This window comes from Polypterus senegalus, chromosome 15 (assembly GCF_016835505.1).
Source record: "Polypterus senegalus isolate Bchr_013 chromosome 15, ASM1683550v1, whole genome shotgun sequence".
NCBI classification, from domain to species: Eukaryota; Metazoa; Chordata; class Cladistia; order Polypteriformes; family Polypteridae; genus Polypterus; species Polypterus senegalus.
Window position 1 is genome coordinate 131,207,708 of NC_053168.1, and position 24,981 is coordinate 131,232,688.

A 24,981-nucleotide genomic window follows, 5' to 3' on the forward strand; every position below is an offset into this window, starting at 1 on the left:
TTATTCTGAGGTTTTTCAGTTAGGGAAGACAGGAGTTGTGTGATAAGGTAGAGTCAGGTACAAGTGGCACCCGAAGACAGTGGCAGTAAAGGCCTGGCAAAGCATCACCAGAGTGGAAACCCAACACTTGGAGAAGGCTACAGGTTCAGACTTCAGGGAGTCCTTGACTGGGTAGGACTTTCAACCAAATAGATAGATAGATAGATAGATACTTTATTAATTCCAAGGGGATATTCACATAATCCAGCAGCAGTATACTGATACAAATAAACAATATTAAATTAAATAGTAATAAAAATGAAAAAAATTAAAATAAAATTAATGTTAGCATTTACTCCCCCGGGTGGAATTGAAGAGTCGCATAGTGTGGGGGAGGAACGATCTCCTCAGTCTGTCAGTGGAGCAGGACGGTGACAAAAGTCTGTCACTGAAGCTACTCCTCTGTGTGGAGATGACACTGTTAAGTGGATGCAGTGGATTCTTCATGATTGACAGGAGTTTGCTTAGTGCCCGTCGCTCTGCCACAGATGTTAAACTGTCCAACTTTAATCCTACAATAGAGCCTGCCTTCTTAACAAGTTTGTCCAGGCGTTTATCGTCTTTCATCTTAATGCTGCCACCCCAGCACACCACCGCGTAGAAGAGGGCGCTCGCCACAACCATCTGGTAGAACATCTGTAGCATCGTACTGCAGATGTTGAAGGATTTCAACCTTCTCAGAAAGTATAGTCGGCTCTGACCTTTCTTACATAGAGCATCAGTATTGGCAGTCCAGTCCAATTTGTCATTCAGCTGCACTCCCAGATATTTAAATATATATTTAAATATATATTGAAAGTGGTCATTAAATTTATGATTATGTTTGTTCAAATACTTTTGAGCTCCTGGAAATGGGGGGGGCATGCAGAAAAATGGCTGTCATTTCTAAATGACTCATACAATATTTTTGGTAAACACTTTAAATTAAAGCTGAAAGTCTACACATCAATCACTTGATTGCTTTATTTCATATCCATTGTTGTGACATACAGAGCCAAAATTAGGAAAATTGTGTAAGTTTCCAAATACTTATAGACCCAACTGTAGTCATCCTCTTTAATTATACTGCTAGTGATCAGTGATGTGTTCCCTTTAATCAGCCCATAATATATATGTTTGGTATCATTCTTTTCAGAATTGTCTCGAACTTTAATGTGATGTTGTTAGATTTTCAGATTGTTATTCCATTTTTAAATTAATAACTAAAAAATATCAAGAACTCAAGTCCAGCGAGATGAGACTTTGTGCCAAGAGATTTTACTATGCCTGGGGCTGGAAATAAAAGACAAAGAGTAGGACACCTGCTGTACAGGCTTTTAAATGTTTGAAGTGCCGCGTGAGATGCAGATCATGCGGAATGGCAGCAGCAGCAGCTGATCGAGCAAAGAGGAGGTAAAAAAAAAAAACCTATTATTTGTTTCCCATTGTATCATCGTTTAAGGATTTCGGAGGAGCGACAGCGTCTCCTTGGGGTGCGTTCAGCCCCCCTCTTCACAACACGAGCGGCAGAGACGTGAAGTGGCTGGTGTGTAGCGCAGGCCAGGGGGGTTGGTGAGTGAAGCAAGCAGGGGATAAGCCCCCTAGTGACCCTATAATTGTATTCTTTAGTGCTCCTACCTGTTATATTTTAGATGAGATCACTAGGGCTCATCAATGCTTTCATTCTGAAGTAAACGTTGACTTGCTGGTTTTCAAAGCCAAACTACACTCACCTAAAGGATTATTAGGAACACCTGTTCAATTTCTCATTAATGCAATTATCTAATCAACCAATCACATGGCAGTTGCTTCAATGCATTTAGGGGTGTGGTCCTGGTCAAGACAATCTCCTGAACTCCAAACTGAATGTCAGAATGGGAAAGAAAGGTAATTTAAGCAATTTTGAGCGTGGCATGGTTGTTGGTGCCAGACGGGCGGTCTGAGTATTTCACAATCTGCTCAGTTACTGGGATTTTCACGCACAACCATTTCTAGGGTTTACAAAGAATGGTGTGAAAAGGGAAAAACATCCAGTATGCGGCAGTCCTGTGGGCGAAAATGCCTTGTTGATGCTAGAGGTCAGAGGAGAATGGGCCGACTGATTCAAGCTGATAGAAGAGCAACTTTGACTGAAATAACCACTCGTTACAACCGAGGTATGCAGCAAAGCATTTGTGAAGCCAAAACACGCACAACCTTGAGGTGGATGGGCTACAACAGCAGAAGACCCCACCGGGTACCACTCATCTCCACTACAAATAGGAAAAAGAGGCTACAATTTGCACGAGCTCACCAAAATTGGACAGTTGAAGACTGGAAAAATGTTGCCTGGTCTGATGAGTCTCGATTTCTGTTGAGACATTCAAATGGTAGAGTCAGAATTTGGCATAAACAGAATGAGAACATGGATCCATCATGCCTTGTTACCACTGTGCAGGCTGGTGGTGGTGGTGGTGTAATGGTGTGGGGGATGTTTTCTTGGCACACTTTAGGCCCCTTAGTGCCAAATGGGCATCGTTTAAATGCCACGGGCTACCTGAGCATTGTTTCTGACCATGTCCATCCCTTCATGACCACCATGTACCCATCCTCTGATGGCTACTTCCAGCAGGATAATGCACCATGTCACAAAGCTCGAATCATTTCAAATTGGTTTCTTGAACATGACAATGAGTTCACTGTACTAAAATGGCCCCCACAGTCACCAGATCTCAACCCAATAGAGCATCTTTGGGATGTGGTGGAACGGGAGCTTCGTGCCCTGGATGTGCATCCCACAAATCTCCATCAACTGCAAGATGCTATCCTATCAATATGGGCCAACATTTCTAAAGAATGCTTTCAGCACCTTGTTGAATCAACGGCACGTAGAATTAAGGCAGTTCTGAAGGCGAAAGGGGGTCAAACACCGTATTAGTATGGTGGTCCTAATAATCCTTTAGGTGAGTGTATGTAAGAAGGTGGAGGAGGGAACTGAGATATAGTCAGATAAAGATTTTTTGATGTTGCAGGAGAGAAGACAGTTCGAATGAAGCTCCGTAGAGTTAATGCACATCGGTACAGCCAATCGCTTTATTGTTTCTTGCAGACTCTGAAGGAATGGGTGGCAATACAAAGCGACTCAAGCAGGTCTGCCCTGTTTGGTGAAGTAATGCAGATGGTGAACGTGACAGCAGAAAAGATCCGATCACTGGGAGGTGATGTTGAGCTGGCTGATGTTGGAAGTCAACAGGTATTGAAATTCCTGTCTGGTTAACACGAGTTAAAATGACAAACACGGAAGTAAAGATGTCAAATGTGGGATCAAAGTGACACTTACTTGAATTTCTTAGCTCAGACTTAAAACAAAACATATATAAGTAAGGTTCATTTTTAAAATACAAATATCTTTATTATATATAATTTATTTTTTGAAAAATGTGTAAATATTTTTTTTATCTTGACTGGATTTTTTTAACGAGGCAGTGGCTGCAGATAAAACCATCAGCTGACATAAATGAAAATCCCCTCTCTGAATGGAAAAATCCAACATGAATAAAAATGCAGTGCATTAAGGGGATATATAAATCAAATATTGAGTGGCATGGTGGTGTTCTGCTTAGCACTTGCGCTTCACAACTTGGAGTGCCAAGTTTGATTTCTAGCCTAGGCACTGCCTTTATGGAATTTGCATGTTCTCTCATTATCAATGTGGGCTTTTCTCTGGAAACAATCGTTTTTTTCCCACATCCCAAAGGCATGTGTTGTACACTATTTAACATCTTTAAATTGTCCCTATATGCGTGAGTACGTAAATGACTGTGCCCTCCAATGGAATGGCAGTGCTTCCATTAGGGATACATCTAATAATGCAGTGCGCCATCAGATCGAGGGCACAATCCAAAATGACAGCTGGAGAATGAGTTTGGTAGAATAAATCCAAACACTTGACACGTTAGAGTGGAGGCCGTATGTGGCATCTCCGACCCCAAGACTTTTTTTCTCTTTTAGAGAAAAGCCAAGCAAAATGACACCTTTTATCAGCTAACTAAAAAAATTACAATATGCAAGCTTTCGAGGCAACTCAAGCCTCTTCTTCAGGCAATATGTAATGATTACATCTCGCCTGAAGAAGGGGCCTGAGTTGCCTCGAAAGCTTGCATATTGTAATCTTTGTAGTTAGCCGATAAAAGGTGTCATTTTGCTTGGCTTTTCTCTACATTCATAATGGCTAACATGGTACAACACCCCTTTCTCTTTTAGGTAAGTCTTCAGCTATTGACTATTCAAACAGTTGAAAACTCACTATAAGTTATATGACTTGCTTTTCTTTAACAGATGCCAGATGGAGAGATACTCCAGCTACCCCCGGTCATCTTAGCTGAGCTTCCAAAAGACGCAAATAAGCCTACTTTATGCATTTATGGCCATGTGGATGTGCAGCCAGCTAAGAAGGAGGATGGCTGGCTGACAGAGCCTTATGTCTTAACAGAAATCAACGGTTGGTGTTTTGTTCACAGTATTTGAACTTACAAAGCAAAAACATTAAAATAGTAGCTATCGTATGAGCAGTTACAATGTGTATAAAAACCTGACTAATTTAAAATGTATGTTTCATGGTGATACAGTGATTCACACCGCTTGTAGTACGTAGCTCCAGAAATTAGGATTTGATTCCCAGCTTCTTCTAGCATGTGTGTGGAGTTGGCACATTTTACCTGTCACCTTGCGGAGCTTCTCAGGAGTTTCCAGTTTCTTCCCATGTCTTAAAAACGAGCAAGTTAGGTTAGGGTTAAGGTGGCTTAAAACTAGCCATTGTGGACAGGTGAATGAATACAGGGTGAGTACCCGAAAAGTGCTGGGACCTCATGTACACTGCCTGGCCAAAAAAGAAGTCGCCACCAAAAAAAAAGGTCACATGCTAATAACAACAACAACAACAACAACATTTATTTCTATAGCACATTTTCATACAAACAGTAGCTCAAAGTGCTTTACATATTAAAGAATAGAAAAATGAAAGACACAATTATAAAACAAAATAAATCAACATTAATTAACATCGAATAAGAGTAAGGTTCAATGGCCAGGGGGGACAGAAAAAACAAAAAAACTCCAGACGGCTGGAGAAAAAATAAAATCTGTAGGGATTCCAGACCATGAGACTGCCCAGTCCCCTCTGGGCATTCTACCTAACATAAATGAAACAGTCCTCTTTGGATTTAGGGTTCACGCGGAAGGGCTTGATGATGATGATGGTCACGTAGACTTCTGCCTTTTAATCCGTCCATCATTGTTGGAGCATCATGAAGCTTTGCGTAGGTGGAGGTGGAGCAGGTCACCACAACAAAGAAACCGGAAAAAGAAACAGAAAAGAGAGTAGGGGTCAGTACGGATTTTAGAGCCAACATGAATAGTTATTTTGAGGAAATTGAACATACAGAGTATCAGTATTAAGTTAAAATGAAGTTATAGAAAGGCCATGTTAAAGTAATGTGTTTTCAGCAGTGTTTTAAAGTGCTCTACTGTATCAGCCTGATGAATTCCTATTGGCAAGCTATTCCAGATTTTAGGTGCATAGCAGCAGAAGGCCGCCTCACCACTTCTTTTAAGTTTTGTTCTTGGAATTCTAAGGAGACACTCATTTGAGGATCTGAGGTTACGATTTGGAATATAAGGTGTCAGACATTCCGATATATAAGATGGAGCGAGATTATTTAAGACTTTATAAACCATAAGCAGAATTTTAAAGTCAATCCTGAATGACACAGGTAACAAGTGTAGTGACATTAAAATTGGAGAAATGTGCTCAGATTTTCTTTTCCTAGTTAGGATTCTAGCAGCTGCATTCTGCACTCGTTGCAAGTGATTTATATCTTTTTTGGGTGGTCCTGAGAGGAGTGCGTTACAGTAATCTAGTCGACTGAAAACAAACGCGTGAACTCATTTCTCAGCATCTTTCAGTGATATAAGCGGTCTAACTTTACTTATGTTTCTTAAGTGAAAAAATGCTGTCCTAATGATCTGATTAATATGTGATTTAAAATTCAGATTACAGTCAACAATCACCCCTAAGCTTTTTACCTCCGTCTTGACTTTTAATCCTAATGTATCCAGTTTATTTCTAATAGCCTCATTATATCCATTATTGCTGATCACTAAGATTTCAGTTTTCTCTTTATTTAACTTGAGAAAATTACTATTCATCCATTCTGAGATACAAGTCAGACATTCTGTTAGTGAATCAATAGAATCAGGGTCATCAGGAGCTATTGATAAGATTGATAACTAATATTTCGTTGGACCGCCTTTAGCTTTGATTACGGCACGCATTCGCTGTGGCATTGTTTCGAGAAGCTTCTGCAATGTCACAAAATTTAGTTCTATCCAGTGTTGCATTAAATTTTTACCAAGATCTTACACTGATGATGGTAGAGTCTGACCGCTGCGCAAAGCCTTCTCCAGCACATCCCAAAGATTCTCAATGGGGTTAAGGTCTGGACTCTGTGGTGGCCAATCCATGTGTGAAAATGATGTCTCATGCTTCCTGAACCACTCTTTCACAATATGAGCCCGATGAATCCTGGCATTGTCATCTTAGAACATGCCCGTGCCATCAGGGAAGAAAAAATCCATTGATGGAATAACCTGGTCATTCAGTATATTCAGGTAGTCAGCTGACCTCATTCTTGGAGCACATACTGTTGCTGCACCTCTAGACCTGACCAACTGCAGCAACCCCAGATCATAGCACTGCCCCCACAGGCTTGTACAGTAGGCACTAGGCATGATGGGTGCTTCACTTCATCTGCCTCTCTTCTTACCCTGATGCGCCCATCACTCTGGAACAGGGATAATCTGGACTCATCAGACCACATGACCTTCTTCCATTGCTCCAGAGTCCAATCTTTATGCTCCCTAGCAAGTTGAAGCCTTTTTTTCCGGTTTGCCTCACTGATTAGTGGTTTTCTTACGGCTACACAGCTGTTCAGTCCCAATCCCTTGAGTTCCCTTTGCATTGTGCGTGTGGAAATGCTCTTACTTTCACTATTAAACATAGACCTGAGTTCTACTGTTGTTTTTCTTCGATTTGATTTCACCAAACGTTTAAGTGATCGCCGATCACGATCATTCAGGATTTTTTTCCGTCCACATTTCTTCCTCGAAGACAATGGGTCCCCACTATCCTTCCAGTTTTTAATAATGCGTTAGACAGTTCTTAACCCAATTTTAGTAGTTTCTGCAATCTCCTTAGATGTTTTCTCTGCTTGATGCATGCCAATGATTTGACCCTTTGAAACAGACTAACATCTTTTCCACGACCACGAGATGTGTCTTTCGACATGGTTGTTTAATAAATGAGAAGCAACTCATTGCACCAGTTGGGGTTAAATAACTTGTTGCCAGCTGAAAGATAATCACCCATGCAGTAATTATCCAATAGGTGGCTCATACCTATTTGCTTAGTTAAATCCAGGTGGTGAGTTTTTTTTGGCCAGGCAGTATATAAATGGTGCGTACGCACAAAAATGTTGCATACTCCCGTTTCCACGCTCAAATCGAGGTGTATAAAACCTAAACTTGGCGTAAAGCCACGCACATTTTCATGCTAGCTAAAACTCTGGCGTACACAAGTTCTTGCAAACTGGCGGCACCCGGTGTCAAAGCAGTATTTTTGTTGCAGTGTGGTTTCCCTTTCTTTTTTAGATCCACATCCCTGACGCGGCTTTATAAATACTGTACACTGAAATTAACCGCATATTGTTTATTAGTTTAATGCATGTGATTGTAATTAACCTGGAGCAATATAATGGGCCACAGAATGGTCAAACTATTCTAAATACCATAGTGTTGTGATGTGAGATTTTGCATATAACTTGATAAATGTTTTGTATGTCTTTATTTATAATTTAGGCAAACCGATGTAATTTAGAGGTATTCGTGTTTGAACCCCTTTTACGACTGTCTCTTTGTAATTTTATGACAGGATTTGGGGGGATGTGTCTTAAACCAGTTTGATGAGTATGTCTCTGCTAAAGTCTTTGAACCCCCTGCAAGGAAGCCAGGATGTTTGACATATGGTTTTGGGGCAGGAGATAAGATGTTCTATTTCACCCATTGGTCTGAGGTATGGCTGTCTGGATTGGCTGTAGGGGTTGGACAGAAAACCTATAAATTTGCTTGCTCAACCACATTCTCTCTCTCTAACCAACATATGATGAAGAAGCATCTCTCTTGCTAACCTGTGATACTCAGCAGCCATATTGAACAGACATGTGGCTGAAAGCTGAGCACCAACGATGCCTTGACTAGAGACATTTTAAGTAACTACAAGTCTGTGTGCCACCTGAATTACACATCACCATTTTATCAGGTTGTATGGTTGCCAATATTCAAATGTACTTTGCATTTTGTTATTTATGAATATTATCAAGAATACATTATTTTATGTGTAACTTAACTCCTGCTTGTCTTTTTACTACATCTAATTGCCTGAGGTTATAGATATAGAAGGAAAAGTGGGGATAAGTTATATGGTACAATAATATCTTATAAACAGTGGTAAGTCTGTGAGATTAGGCATTCTAAGGCTACATATTAATAATACAATATGGGAAGTAGAGCAATATATATATATTACTTTACCAAGATAAAACACATAGCTGATTTAGCGTTGTTACTCTCACTGCACCTTCTTCTTCTTCTTTCAGCTGCTCCCGTTAGGAGTTGCCACAGCGGATCATCTTTTTCCATTTTACTCTCACTGCACCACTCGGAGTATTTATATCACTGTAGCTGAGTGTGAATCACAGATGTACAGCAGCTGATCAGAAAGAGAATTTTCAGTATACAGCATCAAGCGCACACTGCCTCAGCCTTGCTTTCTACTGAACTGCTCTCATACGGCAAACGCTTCAGAGCCCTTCCTGTATGGACCTCGCGGTTCAGAAACAGTTTCATCCCAAGAACTATAAACGCACTCAATCAGTCCATCAACTGCTCCTTGTAGAACTGTTAGTACTTATAAGTACAATCGCCTCACGGTAAACGTGCACTACAGTTATAATATTACACAACCTGAGCCACTTTATAAAGCACGTATTTACATATGATGACGATATCATTTTACAGATGAAATGCAGAAAAATATGTTTATTATATTATACAGATAAAACTTTATCTTCATTAAATAATCTATATTGTTAATAATTAAACATATGAGGACACAGTGTCGCATCGCTAGCGAGGATCTGGCGCGCCGTTCATGGATTGTTCCTGCCTCGCTCTGTATTCTTGCTCGGGCTGGCGCGACACTGGAAGGATAGATAGATGAAATATCTTCGTAATGTTTAATTATTCTAATGTTTGAAGAATCGTCGTTCTAAGCTTAAAGATGGCTTAACGTCTATTACAGAGCTGATTGTGTGGTGATTGGGTATTTGGAGAAAGAAAAGTAAGGACAGGAATTGGAGGTTAGTGTGTTTGAAAGAGACAGTACTGCTGCAAAAAATTATTTCATCGAAGGTCACGCATGGAGCAGCAAGCATCTTACGTGAGGCAGGAACAATCACTGTGCCACTGTGTTCCCTTGTTTAATAACATGATTTAACTCCTATCATCAAGAAAATGATATCACGTATACATCTCAATATTTTAATTATTCAGAGAGCTGTAATATTACGAATGTAATGGATTCTGCTCCCTGTCGGAGGAAGAGAAAGCCCGGAAGCACGTAGTGATTCACACACATAGAGCACATAGAAGATCAAATACAAAACAAAGCATTTAACTTGCTACTTTAGTCACGATGGGATTTGAGAAACTAGTAAATTAAATGATTTTAAGTTGAAGTTTATGATATTTTACTTGTAGAGAAAAGTCAAGCAAAATAACACCTTTTATTGGCTAACTAAAAAGATTACAATGTGCAAGCTTTCGAGGCAGTGGAAATTTCGAGATTGAAGTTGACATTTTGTGCTTTTTTCCCACTGTGTGCCTATTTTTTTTTCTCTGTACCCTAATAAGCTTTCATATGACCCTCAGACGCTGGGTTATGACTCACCTTTTGCAACTTTGTGATGTTTCTCCGACACGCTATGTCACTCGATCAACTTCCTTTTGTTGTTTATACCACTGTTTAAACCAAAAATAGTACGTTTTTCTTTGCCTACGCTTGGTATTTGCTGAAATTCTTCTATTTCCCCCCATGCTTTTGCCAATGCCTTTTCGCAGAATGCTGAGCTTAAGGGCTATTTATATTGATTTGCATATTCAAAGAGGCGTAATTTTGGGAGGAGTTGGGGCGGGACAGCAGGCGCGTGCGTTACTTTTCACGCTGACTGGGATTTATGGAGCAGAAGAACGTGGAAGTTGGCAAACACACAGATTTATGCATCTGGATTTTTTGTGCGTATGAACATTTCTGCTTTTGTCCTTATGCCATGTTTTAGTGTGAATTCTACACACAGTGTTATGCATGTGGCCCCTAGGGTGCCAGCAGGGTTGCTCCTTTTAATTCCAAACAAATGTAAATCAAAATTGGTGCACAAGGGTGCAAAACAGAAATAAGAATAATATTGCCTTCTTAGCTTCCTAAGGTTGATAGCTCCATTCTTTGGCAAGTCCAGTTCCATCTGGAGACGTCAGAACTGTATAGACTTTTGGCCGGAAGGGTCAATTGCACTCAAGGGGTGTCTTCTCACCTCTGCAGAACAGAGAAAAGACCAGACTGTTAGCGACAGCAAGGAAGGGTATTGTGCACCTATGATTAGCCCCGAGGTTGTTTTTGTGACACGCCTGTGTGACACCATGTATGAGTGGTTGTGTGACCAGTAATGACCTGCCATCCAATCCTCAGCTGCGCTCTGCCTCAAGCCCAAAGTAGCTGGAATAGACTATGATACCCTACAACTCTTTACTGGAATAAGTCAGTCAGACAGTCAGTGTCCAACCCGCTACATCCTAACACAGAGTCATGGGGGTCTGCTGGAGCCAGTCCCAGCCAGCACAGGGCACAAGGCAGGAACAAATCCCGGGCAGGCGCCAGCCCACCACAGGGCACACACACAACACCAAGTACACACTAGGGACTAGTGGGAGGAAACTGGAGCACCCGGAGGAAACCCACGTAGACACAGGAGAACATGCAAACTCCACGCAGGGAGGGAAGCGAACCTAGGTCTCCTAATTGCAAGGCAGCAGCGCTACCACTGCGCCACCGTGCTGCCCTAGTGGAATAAGTGGGTTCAGAAAATGAATGGCTTCCTACAAAATACACTTTGTAAAATAGAGAATGATTTTGTGCTTTTTTGAAAGTTTATGCATAAATAAGAAAAACTAATTACTTGGAAAAAGAAACTTTCAAATATACTTTTCTGTGACATATTAGCCATCCATCTGTTTTGTAACACATTTACCCATAACTGAGATTGATTGCTTTAATGTACATTTTTATGCTGTACGTACTGTAGAGAGGATCAGTTGCTTTGGAATGTATTTAGCAATAGCACTTGCTGTTTAAAGCACTGGACAGCGCCAGGATGGATTACTTTGTAATGTACCGTACTTTGTATCAGTGGTATTAATGGCAAACTTTAGAATAAAGCTTGATTACCATATATGCTCATGTATAAGTCAGGTCTTGAAACCCGAAAAATCGATCATAAAATCAAACCCCGACTTACACGCCCGTTGAGAAATGTGACACTTATTTTTTTTTTTTCTTTTTTACATCTGCTTGTTTTCTCCAATCTCGCACCAGTTTCTCAGACGCGTCAAGTTTTGTTACATCAGTGCAGTTACCAATTTCTTTCGCTACTTCAACGACGTTTAATTTAAAACCAGCTTCATATTTTCTTCAGATTGAGTGCCCCATCATAGATAAGGGATGCTGTTACGATAAAGGTGTATGAGGGTGTGAGATACAAAAAACACAAATCAGTGCAAACGTCGCTTCGGAATAGTTCGGGTATTACCGTGTGGTCACGTAGGCACAATAGAGAGACAGAGAGAGGTTAGGAGCACACGCTGATACAGCGCATTGCAGCACCCACATAGAAAAAAAAAGTCAGTGTGCTCCGTGGTTTCTCTCTCAGGTGGGCGTTAGCATATCATAATCCCTTGTGCCAATCGTGTGAGTTTTCCGCATTTTGCTTATACGACCGAATCAGAAATTATATGGTAAAATCAAGTCCGACTTACCCGCAAGTATATATGGCACTTTTAGACTAATGCTCCCTATGAGATGTGCGATATAAAAGAAAATTTGAATGCTGGACAATGCATATTTTTATAACGATTGTGGTGAAATGTATATGCTGTATAGTATGAAACAAAGCTGTACTGAGAATTACTTTGTACTCATCCTCCATTTTCTAAACTCACTTATCCAGAGAAGGGATGCAGGCATGGGCGCCGGCAGGGGGGTGCAAGTAGGTGCACGTGCACCCCCCTAGCTTTTGAAAAAAAAGGAAATGGAGAAAAAAAATAAATCTTTCAATAATAAGAAAAACGCGAAAAAATAGTTTTATTTTAAATTTTTAAATTACAATTAGACGTTTACATTTTACAACTATACATAAACAATCATTCACTTTGTTTCTAAAAGAGCATCTCAAGCCTTCTTTTTTGTTGTCCAAACTTGTCTACAACTTTGTCGATAAATTTTGGACAATTATTTATTCTTTTTTTGTGTACACTAAGCATACATAATCCACTTAATCTATCGTCACTCATTGTAGATCGGTTCCAAGTTTTGACGCGCCGTAATGTGCTAAAAGATCTTTCAATACTGCAGGTTGTTGCAGGAAGTGTCATGCCAATCTTGAGTGCCTCGGAAACAGCCGGATAAAACTTCGTAGCCTCTTCAATTAAACTCATGCAATCGGTAATTTCGTTTACAATGTTTTTATTTTTCCACATCTCATACCATGTGGTAGCATCAGATATAAAGTTTGGAAGAATATCACCATACAGACTGTTAATGTCTTCCGGAACTATTAAAAACGATGATTTATCCAATTTACTCATTTCTTTTGGGTGAAGTTGTAAAAGTGAAAATGCTTTCTCTTGTGTAAAAGAATACCGAATTTGTAGAGAAGATATTATAGAATCCAAATAAGGGATGAAAATGGACCTCCTAAAATATTCTTCTGCGTTTTCAGAAAGTAAATTCGATCTGTGAACTTGCCTTTTATTTAACCGTGGCTGTTTTAATTCAATGTCTAATTCTTCACAAATCGATTGTGCTTTTTTGAAAATCAATGAAAACTCTTCAGAAACATTGTCTCGATGGGATTGCAGCACATCTATTAATTGAATTATATGAGCAGTTACATCTTTAATGTTCATATTTACTTGCTGCAACTGATTGCACACAAGTTCGAGTTTAGCCGAATAAGTAGCAATTACTAAAAGCGTCAAAATGTAAGTTGGAGTTGTAATAGCAGTGAACAGCAAATGAGCCTTAACCTTTGTGTTTTGTTCGCACTGTCCTCTGTAAGCTTTTCTAGCGCTTGGACAATTACCAAAAAGTTCTCAGAAAATATTCTGATACTTTTATACTTTGCCGACCAACGTGTTTCACAAAACAGAGGAATATTAGGAATCAAAGATCGTCGTAAAGTGCTCTCTCTAAACAGAACAGTACGCTTTAGAGAAAAATATTTATCATAAAAGTTGTAGAACTTATCAATGTCTACAATTTTTATTTGAAATATTTTCTCTAAAGTGTACTATTCTCAGAAATCGGAACTATTAACCGGCGTAAAAAGAGGTCTAGCTGTATGTAAGTGCTTACAAAATTACATTAAAAACTTAAGGAAAAAAGCACTACCTATGCCACTGAATACATCAATAACATTTTAACTATATTCCAGTGATCATATGATAACAAAAAAAAGTCGATGATTTTTTGTCAGAAAATTAAAAATTAGGTCATGCCTTAAGTGGTTAATCTATCTATGCAAAAACTGACTGCTCTGTACTGTTCAGAGATAGCGACTGTATTGGCAGGTATTTAATGGGCACATACATATACAAAAAAAGTTTTTGTTGCGGGGGGGGAGCGTAGAAAGAAAAAAATCTCTTTATGCACCCCCCTGAATTAAATCCTGGCGGCGGTAATGGATGCAGGAGCCTATCCTGGGAAACATTGGGTGCCAGGCAGAGACTATCCCTAGACAAGGCACCAGCCTATTACAGGACAGTCGAACCCACATCTGTCCACCCGGGCCAATGTAGCCAATCCATCTAACCTGCATGTCATTGAACTGTGGGAGGAAACCAGAGCAGCCAGAAAAAACCCAGGCAGACAACATGCAACCTCCACACAGGGAGCACCCAAGACTAGCACTCCGGTCTTCTTGTTGTCAGGAAGCAGCACAATCACTGTGCCAACATTCTCAGTGAAAGTTAATTTATCAAGGCCACGTTACATGAGACGCCTTTTTCAGCGCTTTATAGTCGTAGCCTTCGTTTACATAATCTTAGCCATCTGGAGGAAGTTAACGGTAAGCTTCTGTGAGGGCAGTCCCCTAATGTGACATACTTAACAACTGAGACCAACTAGTCTGAGACTGGCTAGGATAAGACCAAAAATGTTTGAATTTCTCATTAGGCAGCATAGCTGACTGTTCAAGCAGGAGAGCTGACAACCAAATGAACCAATGAATGCTCATCTTGAAATGCAATGCATAGAATGTGGAGACGAGTGAAAAGGAATACACGTGTCTCATGCCTCGTAATTAGGGAATCCATTCCCGGGAATTCGGGAATCCCGCATGTCATTCCCAGGAATCCCTGCATGGGCATTTCACATGTGAACGGTTTTAGAACGACCGACACTTATTTTTAATAAAACTACTGCAATATGTTGACACCAATAAAAGACTAACCTTATCTACAAGCAGTTCATGCTGTCATATAAGTACATGTATATAGTTAGTTGCGGTAATAAGAGCGTAGAAAGCACAATGTGTCCAGTGTGCGGTCGTCCAGGTGAGAGCGCACCTTCATGCAGAGTGCGCCAGCTGCTGAGAAAGCACGCTCTGCCTCCACTGAAGTCATCGGATACTGATACACTTGTTCTAAACAACGCCTGCACTTGCCGTTGCTCTGAAACACCGCCATTTCAGCTTTTACTGATGCATCCAGTTTCTTGTCATCATTCTGTGATGGCAAGTTTCTTGGTACAGATAATGCGGATGCAACAGACTGACACATTGCAATTTCAAGTTGCTGCTCAAAGCTGTTGCCTGACAGACGTCAATGAAGTCTGCGCCGTCCCGGCATTCGTGAGCTGCAGAGTGCAGACTCCTCCCAGTCCACTGTGCTCAGTCTTAGTGGGAGCCGGGAGACTGACAACTGCTGCTGGTCTGTTGTTGACTGAATTAATTGGCAACACACTACACCGTGGGCCAAAAAACTGTGCAACTTAATTATTTTCAACTATAACTCAGTTATTTCTTGATAGATTTTTACACTTTTACATGCTATATATGCAAGCTTGGCCGTTCCTGGTTTCCCAGGAATTACAGCAGTTTCATTCCTGGGAATGCGGGAATGAAAAATGTCCGGGAGTCTCAACTGGGACCCCGGGAATGGATTCCCTACTCATAATTTACATACCAAAACAGAATGAACAAAAAAGAGAATTAGTGGGCTGTAGAACTTACTGAGTCTGTTAAAGAAAACAGTATAGAATCTATCATACATCACAAATTTCATGAACTGGACTTATTATGGGTGTTTTTTCATGAAACATAACAACTAAAGTAAAGACAGATTGCACTAGAAGGAAAGATGCCATATAAATTAAATGGTGACTGCATGGTGATATGTTTTGGAATAGTAGTCAGATCAGATCAAATACATTTTATTAACCCTAAAGGGAAATTTAGAACTGAACTGTAGGATTCTGATAGCTTTGTAATATGCATGTGTGGTGAAGCAGGTCCACAGCTCAAATCAAAAAGGCCACTTTTTAAATAAATAGTCGCCGCACTCGAGGTGGTATGTATGGCCGGAGCGGTTCCCGTGTGAATTCGTGATGCAGGTGGTCCTGGCTTAATTGCACAGGCGCGGAGTCGTCCGCATCCGTAATTGATGACAGGAGCTGCTAAATTCCACACCTGATCCACGCCCCCGTAATAAATAGAAGCGCGAGGCGGCTAGGAAGGGAAGAAAAAAGGAATGGAAAAGATGGACGGAGGTTAAGAAGGAAAAAGGCAGGAAAAAGAGAGGAGAAAGTTGGTGCATGAGCGAGCAGGACGAACAAAAGGCAGCTGGACAGGGAGCCCTCGCAAGGTGTTTGGCCGGCACCCAGGGGCAGTCGGTAGTGGTCGCTCCCGCTGAGTGTTAGTGAGGAGCGGAAGTAACCGGAAGGAGGATGGCTCGCTGCATAAGGCCGGGAGTCCCGTTTCACTATCATGTGGGTGGAGCCGCGGGGGACGGCTAGTATGACTTGTCACACACGTGCACATGGGAGGCAGCTAAAGGGCTTGAGTAAGGACAATTCCGAATCAGACCGGGATGTGGCAGAGTGCAGTGACTCTTTTTCTCCCTTTCCTGAAGACCATTCACGGGGGATTTCACCTGGCCCTGTTGACGTCAAGCCTATGGAGGAAGACCTTACCGGCTCCGGCCCCTTTGATGTCACATTTGGGCTCGAGCCTATGGCTGAAGACCCTTATGAGCCCAACCCCTTTGACCTCACTGCCTGTCTTCCCCTTTAAAAAGCCTCCACCTTTCCCCTACTCCCTCAGTTCTGTTTTGTGAACATCAGTGCTATCTTTTGTTTGCAATTTTGCAGCCAGGAAACCAATTATACGGGTGGCTGCCCCAAACCTTTGCTATGACTTGTGGTCAAGTTTGTGACAGACTAGAAGTCATACAAGTTTGTATGTGAGTGTCCTCCGTAAAATGATTGGTTGGTTCTCCCCTAGCTTTCAGTTTTGCAGGACTAGACATACCAATTTTATAAATATCTAGACGATACTGTTATACACAACTGAGGAGATCCTTTTGAAAATGATTTTAATATAAATCTCATTCAGGTCACATGTCATATTACCACATGCAGAGAACAGCACTCTTTCCAAGAACTTGTTTTTACTCCTCTTAGTTCCTGTAGGTTTCCAGAATCGTTAGTGGCTTGACTTTCCTGACCATTACTGTTGCAGGTAACCTGTATGGACGAGGAGCTACAGACAATAAGGGACCTGTTTTAGCCTGGCTGCATGCCGTGGAAGCCTACCAAGCCTTAAAGCAGGTCAGATGTTGTTACTGTTTGTGTCTCTCTTCAAGTCCACATTTTAGAACACCTAAATAATAAAGTATCATTCTGTTTTGACTTTAGGACCTTCCTGTGAACATTAAGTTTATCATTGAGGGAGTGGAGGAGATCGGCTCATATGGTCTGGATACACTGACTAAACAGCGGAACGATACCTTTTTCGCAGATGTGGACTACATAGTCATTTCAGACAACATCTGGATCAGCAACAAACCAGGCCTGACATATGGGACTCGAGGCGACTGCTATTTTTTTGTGGAGGTATGGCGGTCAGTTAGGCAGAACCATTTTGCATATTTACTGTATACTAATCTAATCTGATTATTCCTGAGTTTTTTAGGTATATCTATTAATCCTCACATGATGTGTATGTACAGGGTGGTCCAGATCTAATTATCCAGATCATCTGGTTGACTTTGATTTATGTGGGGACGATTCCAGTTCGGCGCAAAGACGATTCTTCATGTTGTCAGTTCGCATACTTCTCGATGGTCTGGGATTTTTCGGGTGATTTTCTATGTAATAAACTTAATAAGTTATAGCGTAATGAAAATTTGCATAATTAGATCTGGACCACCCTGTAGAATTTGGGCTTTTGGAACTTCACTGAGCCCAAGTGTGTAAGATTTATGAATAGTGGAGCTTCATACCACTTTTAAAAAAATACATACATTCGGCACTGAACATAAATGAACTGCTTCAGCTTGGACGAATGCTTTTTCACACATTGACCTTGGATGACGGATAAATAAATAAAAATAAATGAATAAATAAATAAACAATCTGATTAAGAAGGCAGGCCTAGTTATGGAACACTTGCTGGAGTTATCAGTATTACCATTACAGCTATAAACCTCATTCATGTGGTCCAAGCGGGTGCAATAAAGTTGCTACAATGCTTCTGTTATCTGCATATTATGTTGGACAACAGAATAGACCGATAAGACCAATTTTCAAAATCGTAGACACTTATTTGATATTTTTATTATCATTTTTGATTTTTTGACCCTTCCTCTACATGTTTTTTCTATTCTTAAAATTTTCTTCCTAACCCTAACAAACTGGACAGACACACAAACATACAGACATATACACACAGACACTTTTTAGTATATTAAGGTGGATACTCTGGAAGTTACACTCTCTTGGACGTAAACAGTGTTAACTTTTGAAGTGCACAGTCTACCGGAATGTACTTTTAATGCATGTAATAATAAAAAGCATTGTATTTTCTATTCTAACAGATAGCACATCACAAACATTAGCACCGACTTTATGAATCCCATACCAAATGGGATATAACAGAGACATACCAACCTGACAAACACACGGACACTCTTCCTTGTATTAAGGTGTGTGGTCCTGGCCCTGCGTTACAATACGCTTTCCTACCTCTGTTTCTTGTCAGGATCAATGCCACAATTATCACTTATAAAATGAAGCCATGAATTTGAAACATTCTTAATTATTGTGACACCAGAAAGTGACAACATGTTGGACTCTGTACACATAAGGCTGATTCCAGGGCTACAGGGGTTGAATTATGAGGAAAGATTAAAAGAGCTGAGCCTTTACAGTTTAAACAAAAGAAGATTAAGAGGAGACATGAGTGAAGTCTTTAAAAGTATGAAGGGAATTAGTCCAGTGGATCGAGACGGTGACTTTAAAATGAGTTCATCGAGAACACATGGACACAGTTGGAAACTTATTAAGGGTAAATTGTGCACAAACATTAGAAAGTTTTTCTTTTACACAAAGAATGATAGACAGAAATCAGCTAACAAGTAGTGTGGTGGACAATAAGACTTTAGGGACTTTCAAAACTCGACTTGATGTTTTTTTGGAAGAAATAAGTGGACAGGACTGGCGAGCTTTGTTGGGCTGAATGGCCTGTTCTCGTCTAGAGTGTTCTAATGTTCAAATAACGCTACTACCACTACAGCAATTAGTAGGATTGTAATAAAGACAACATAACATTAAAAATATATACACAAAGAGTATTACACTTGTTCAAAATTCATTTATTCCGGTGAGGGGTTATGGTGACAGCACCAGCTGGACAGAACAGACTACTCTATCCCCAGCTACAGTGTCCAGCTTTCCCTGAGGGATTCTCTTTTGTGCTCAAAGGCCAGCTGAGAGATATAAAATCCCTCCATCATGAGAGGGTCAGCTCTCAAGTCTTTTTTCAGTTGGTCATGTCTGCTACACTTCCCGTTTTAGGGGCATCCACAACTCACATCATCCATAGGAACTGAGGCTCTACTTCAATATCCTTCTGTATTGTTTAGTTGCTTATGTTGTGATGGAGAGGAGCCCAGCACCTCTGAGCAAGAACCTCACCTACAGCCACTTACACTCCTGACGTCAGGTTCATTTCTAATGGAGTAACCATCAGAGAATTCCACCATTTCAGCAACTGATGGGCTTTAGTTCACTGATACTGTAATCCATAACAGAACAAATTAGGTTATGGAAGCTGAGTATCTGACTCCTTAGCGATTCTTTAAAAAGTTCTAAATGTAAAATGTTTTACTGAAATCAAACAAAATTATGATAAGACAAGCTACTTTACATTCAACTCTTTGTGTTCAGGTATCAGGTGGCAAACAATCTCTGCACTCTGGGACACATGGTGGCAGTCTGCATGAGCCAATGGCTGACCTGATAGCTTTACTGGGTAAGGTTATAGCGTTCATTTTAAATGTATGTGTTGTTTTTTCACAATGTATATATCACCAGCACATCCACACAAACACGCAAATATGAACCAAAACAGCATTTTCAACCACTGACATGTCTAGGATAAGCGCTCTGGTCATGACATTGTGTCTGCTCATTTTGCTACTGTCAAGTAGTTTGTGAAAGTTTGTGCGCAGGTAAGAAAGATTCTGCCACTTGCTCTTATTGCTAGAAGTACTGTATCTCTTATACAGTATATTATATGTACTATATATTGTGCCTTTCTAATGTAAACAGTATATGTGAGTATAGTACAGTACATTTGCTTATGTGTATTTTTAGAACTGGAGTATAGGCAGGTTTAAGTGACTCATTAAGGATCACAGACCGGGTCTTCCCTGCATGGAGTTTCCATGTTCTCCCCATGTCTGCTTGGGTTTCCTCCCACAGTCCAAAGACATGCAGGTTAGGTGCATTGGCGATTCTAAATTGTCCCTAGTGTGTGCTTGGTGTGTGTGTGTGTGTGTGTATGTGTGCGTGCCCTGTGGTGGGCTGGCGCCCTGCCCGGGATTTGTTTCCTGCCTGTGTTGGCTGGGATTGGCTCCAGCAGACCCCCGTGACCCTGTAGTTAGGATATAACGGGTTGGATAATGGATGGATGGATGGAGGTTCAGTAAATAAATTGATGGAAAATACACAATCCAGAAAGGTAAACACATGATCAGTAAAGGGCAGGTTGTTTCGAAGTGCATTTTCCTGGAGTGTGATGAATCTGCAGTATTATAGTTTCATGTGTTAATCGAAACAAACCAGAAACCCTCGGTTATGACGTACCTCCAGTTACACAAAAACAATTTATAATCGTCAGAGGAAAAGAGGAAGGCCTCAGAGAAGGTATATGGATGTGGTGAGAGAGGACATGCAGGTGCTGGGCGTAACCAAATCAGTTTAGTTTAGAACTCAATGAGAGCATATCTCGACTTTTTTCTATACCGGGGTGCCCAATACGTCAATCACGATCGACTGGTAGATCGGAAAGGGAGTGGAGGTAGATCGCGTTGCATTCAAAAAAATTTTTATTTAAACGTTAGTCTGTCATATATCCTCCCTATGCCATTTGCCACTTGATTGACATACAGGCCAGTCTGAGATCTCTTTTCTTCTAACACACTGATCATCCCGCACGCACGATCAAACACACGAGCTACTGCAAAACTCTGGCTATCTAAGTGATCTAGTTAGCCGTCCAATTTATATCGACTAAAGAAGGGATTTAAAAAAAAAAATTGTTGGTTATGAGCTGAATGTGGAATTGTAAGAGGATTTTTTCCTCTCACAATGTCACAATCGAAGTGCGTTTGTCTATCATTGCTATTCCAAAGAAGGAAAATGTGGAAAGGCACTTTCAAACTGTTCATAAAAAACTATAAAACTGACTTTCTTCTGAAAAGCAATCTGAGAAAGAGAAAGGAGAGGGAACTAAAATCGCAGATAATCGGACAGCCGTCATTTTTCACTCTGCTGAATTCAAAAGCAAAGGCAGACACACCGAAGCATCGTTCCGGGTGAGTCACTCGATCATTAAGCATAAGAAGTCCTTCCAAGATGGAGAGATGATAAAAGATGAGGCAGATGGCTAGGGAGAAATTTCTGCTGAGATTTCAAGACCCCTGGCCGGAGATAAAGGAGTTTCTCCTTGTCATTAGACATGCAGAATGCAAGCAACTTAATAACGATCTGACTAACATGTTGAATGAGCTAAATTTATAGCTGCAAGGAAAAGAGAAAACCATGTTCAATATGATTAGCTCAGTTAATGCTTTCAAACAAAAAATGCAACATCTGTCCTCAAAGCTGCAGCACCTTGATTTGAGGAACATCCAAAACCTTGCATCAGAGCTGGAGACGCAATGGAAGGTGTGTGTGCAACTCGACAGCATACGCTACACAGAGCAGATTGAAAATTGTCTGTCAGACTTTATCTAATGGGAAAAAAAGTAACGATTCGAGTATTGCCCAATGTAGGGGTGTAAGAGTAGTGTTTCTTCTTCACAAATGTACTCAAGTAAAAGTAAGAAGTATGGTGCAGTAAAACTACTCTTAGAAGTACAATTTTTTGTAAAAAGTTACTCAAGTAAATGTAACTCATTACAACCCACCTCTGATACTCGGTATATATATATATATATATATATATATATATATATATATATATATATATATATATATATATATATATATATATATATATATACAGTGGGATGCAAAAGTTTGGGCAACCTTGTTAATAGTCATTATTTTCCTGTATAAATCGTTGGTTGTTACGATAAAAAATGTCAGTTAAATATATCATATAGAAGACACACACAGTGATATTTGAGAAGTGAATTGAAGTTTATTGGATTTACAGAAAGTGTGCAATAATTGTTCAAACAAAATCAGGCAGGTGCATAGATTTGGGCACCGTTGTCATTTTATTGATTCCAAAACTTTTAGAACTAATTATTGGAACTTGAGTTATTTGGGCATAACAAGGGGCGTTGTGCATGGAGGAAAAAGAACACAGCATTCCAAGAAAAACACCTGCTACCTACAGTAAAAGATGGTGGTGGTTCCATCATGCTGTGGGGCTGTGTGGCCAGTGCAGGGACTGGGAATCTTGTCAAAGTTGAGGGACGCATGGATTCCACTCAGTATCAGCAGATTCTGGAGACCAATGTCCAGGAATCAGTGACAAAGCTGAAGCTGCGCCGGGGCTGGATCTTTCAACAAGACAACGACCCGAAACACAGCTCAAAATCCACTAAGGCATTCATGCAGAGGAACAAGTACAATGTTCTGGAATGGCCATCTCAGTCCCCAGACCTGAATATAACTCAAAATCTGTGGTGTGAGTTAAAGAGAGCTGTCCATGCTCGGAAGCCATCAAACCTGAATGAACTAGAGATGTTTTGTAAAGAGGAATGGTCCAAAATACCTTCAACCACAATCCAGACTCTCATTGGAACCTACAGGAAGCGTTTAGAGGCTGGAATTTCTGCAAAAGGCGGATCTACTAAATATTGATTTAATTTCTTTTTTGTGGTGCCCAAATTTATGCACCTGCCTGATTTTGTTTGAACAATTATTGCACACTTTCTGTAAATCCAATAAACTTCATTTCACTTCTCAAATATCACTGTGTGTGTCTCCTATATGATATATTTAACTGACATTTTTTATCATAACAACCAACGATTTATGCAGGAAAATAATGACTATTAACAAGGTTGCCCAAACTTTTGCATCCCACTGTATATATTGTCAGGGATGCCAGGGGCAACGACCCGGCCGGGGCGCCGTGAGGGACCGGAAGAGGGTCAAGGCCCACCCTGGATCACGTGGGGGCCACTTTCCTGGTTTGCTCTGGGGGCCACGGGTTGAGGGCATGGAAGCCCCACCCTGTAGGGGCCCGTGGTCACCGCCAGGAGGCGCCCCAATGTCTTGGGGACCTGTTACCTCAGCACTTCCGCCACACCAGGAAGTGCTGGGGGGAAGAATAAGGACGATACCCTGAGAGCTGCCGGGAGAACAGCCGGCACTTATGCCACGCTGGGGCGTGGCCAACGGGGGAGTGTCGGAGCTCATCCGGGTCATGTATAAAAGGGGCCATCTCCCTTCATTCGAGGCTAGAGTCGGGTGGAAGTAGGACGAGGCAGAAGAGGAGTGGAGGCGGCCCGAAAAGAAGCCATTTGTGACCAGGACTGAGATTATTGGGGTTTGTGCACGGGACTGGGTCTAAGTGACCATTATTATATTTGTAAATAGTTGTAAATAAAACGTGTGGTGGTATTTAACAACATGTCCGCCTGTCTGTGTCAGGGTCGGCTCCACAATATATATAATTTTTAATGTAGGTAGATCATTTTAAAAGTGACTCGCAAGCTGAAGAAGTGTGGGCACCCCAGTTCTATACCCTTTTGCAGCCAGGGACAATATACGGGTGGCTTCCCCAAACCTTTTTTGTGTGTTGAGACTGATTCTTTTACAGTGGCGTAGTCAGCAGGATTATGGCCTCCTTTCGTAACCGGAAGTGATGTCAATCTGGGCGCTGGTTCCAGAAGTGGCATCATTGATGTTAAATCAGGCAGGTTTTTTCTCGTATTTGGCTTGCAAAGATAACAGAGGTGGGTTTAGAGCACCCTGCCACCCACTGGCCTGGTGGGTAATTACCTCCACTTGGTCCACTCAGCTCCCTCCTAATTGCACATGTGTGACAGTGGTTAAAGTTCACAACTGAATAGTCTTTATACCAGAAAACTAAAAACAAAATACACTCCTTAAATTCACTGATGCTATCCAGTCTTGGATGACCCAGAAATGCCCAAGTTTGACCTTTTATTTCATTGTGATAGTGAAATAATGCATCGCACATTAACATACAATACTAATCCCTGACTAACATGGTGGCAACCGCACCATTAAATGGTAGCACCTGTGAAAACCAAGATGACATCAGACAAAACATTGGAAATGGATTCAGCAACCCCAGAGACACACAACTGACACATTTTAAATGTAGGAATAGCTTCTAGATAGAGATAAAAAAAATTAGAAACAAGACATAAACACAACAACAGCGTGTGGGATTTCAAATTGGGACACAAGGTCTGTAAGACAGCAGTGTTGACCATATCATGACACCAAACTTTTTAAGACAATTAATTGCAAATTTTAATATAGCACGTGAGTGAGCAGTCTCATCAAGAATGATTTGTCAAGAAGGCTATGCAGCAGGATGATAAATCTGGAAGCTGGTGTACAAAACACTTATTACATTTGGTTGAGTGGGCATTGAAACATCTGCACGATCAGATTATTCAAAAACTAGCTGTGCTACCCGTTGGATTGAAATCTAAGTAATCAACAAAGACCACAGTGTTAGCGTTTTGCAGTGCACCATCTATATCGGAATGTAGGGAAAAATGTGTTGAATTTGTCTTTCCAACAGATCGTGCAGCACAAACATT

The 24,981-nt window shown here is 40.8% G+C and overlaps 1 protein-coding gene across 2 annotated transcripts in view; it reads left to right on the forward strand.

The window, feature by feature from the left end:
* LOC120515857 (beta-Ala-His dipeptidase-like) overlaps positions 1-24,981 on the forward strand; it is a 60,065-nt gene that overhangs the window by 13,087 nt on the left and 21,997 nt on the right. For both annotated transcript variants that reach the window (XM_039737191.1, XM_039737192.1), the window contains exons 3-7: positions 3,107-3,250; positions 4,336-4,498; positions 17,178-17,266; positions 17,354-17,551; positions 19,886-19,970. In XM_039737191.1, coding sequence (XP_039593125.1) covers positions 3,107-3,250; positions 4,336-4,498; positions 17,178-17,266; positions 17,354-17,551; positions 19,886-19,970 — 679 coding nt within the window. The remainder of the gene's footprint in view (positions 1-3,106; positions 3,251-4,335; positions 4,499-17,177; positions 17,267-17,353; positions 17,552-19,885; positions 19,971-24,981) is intronic.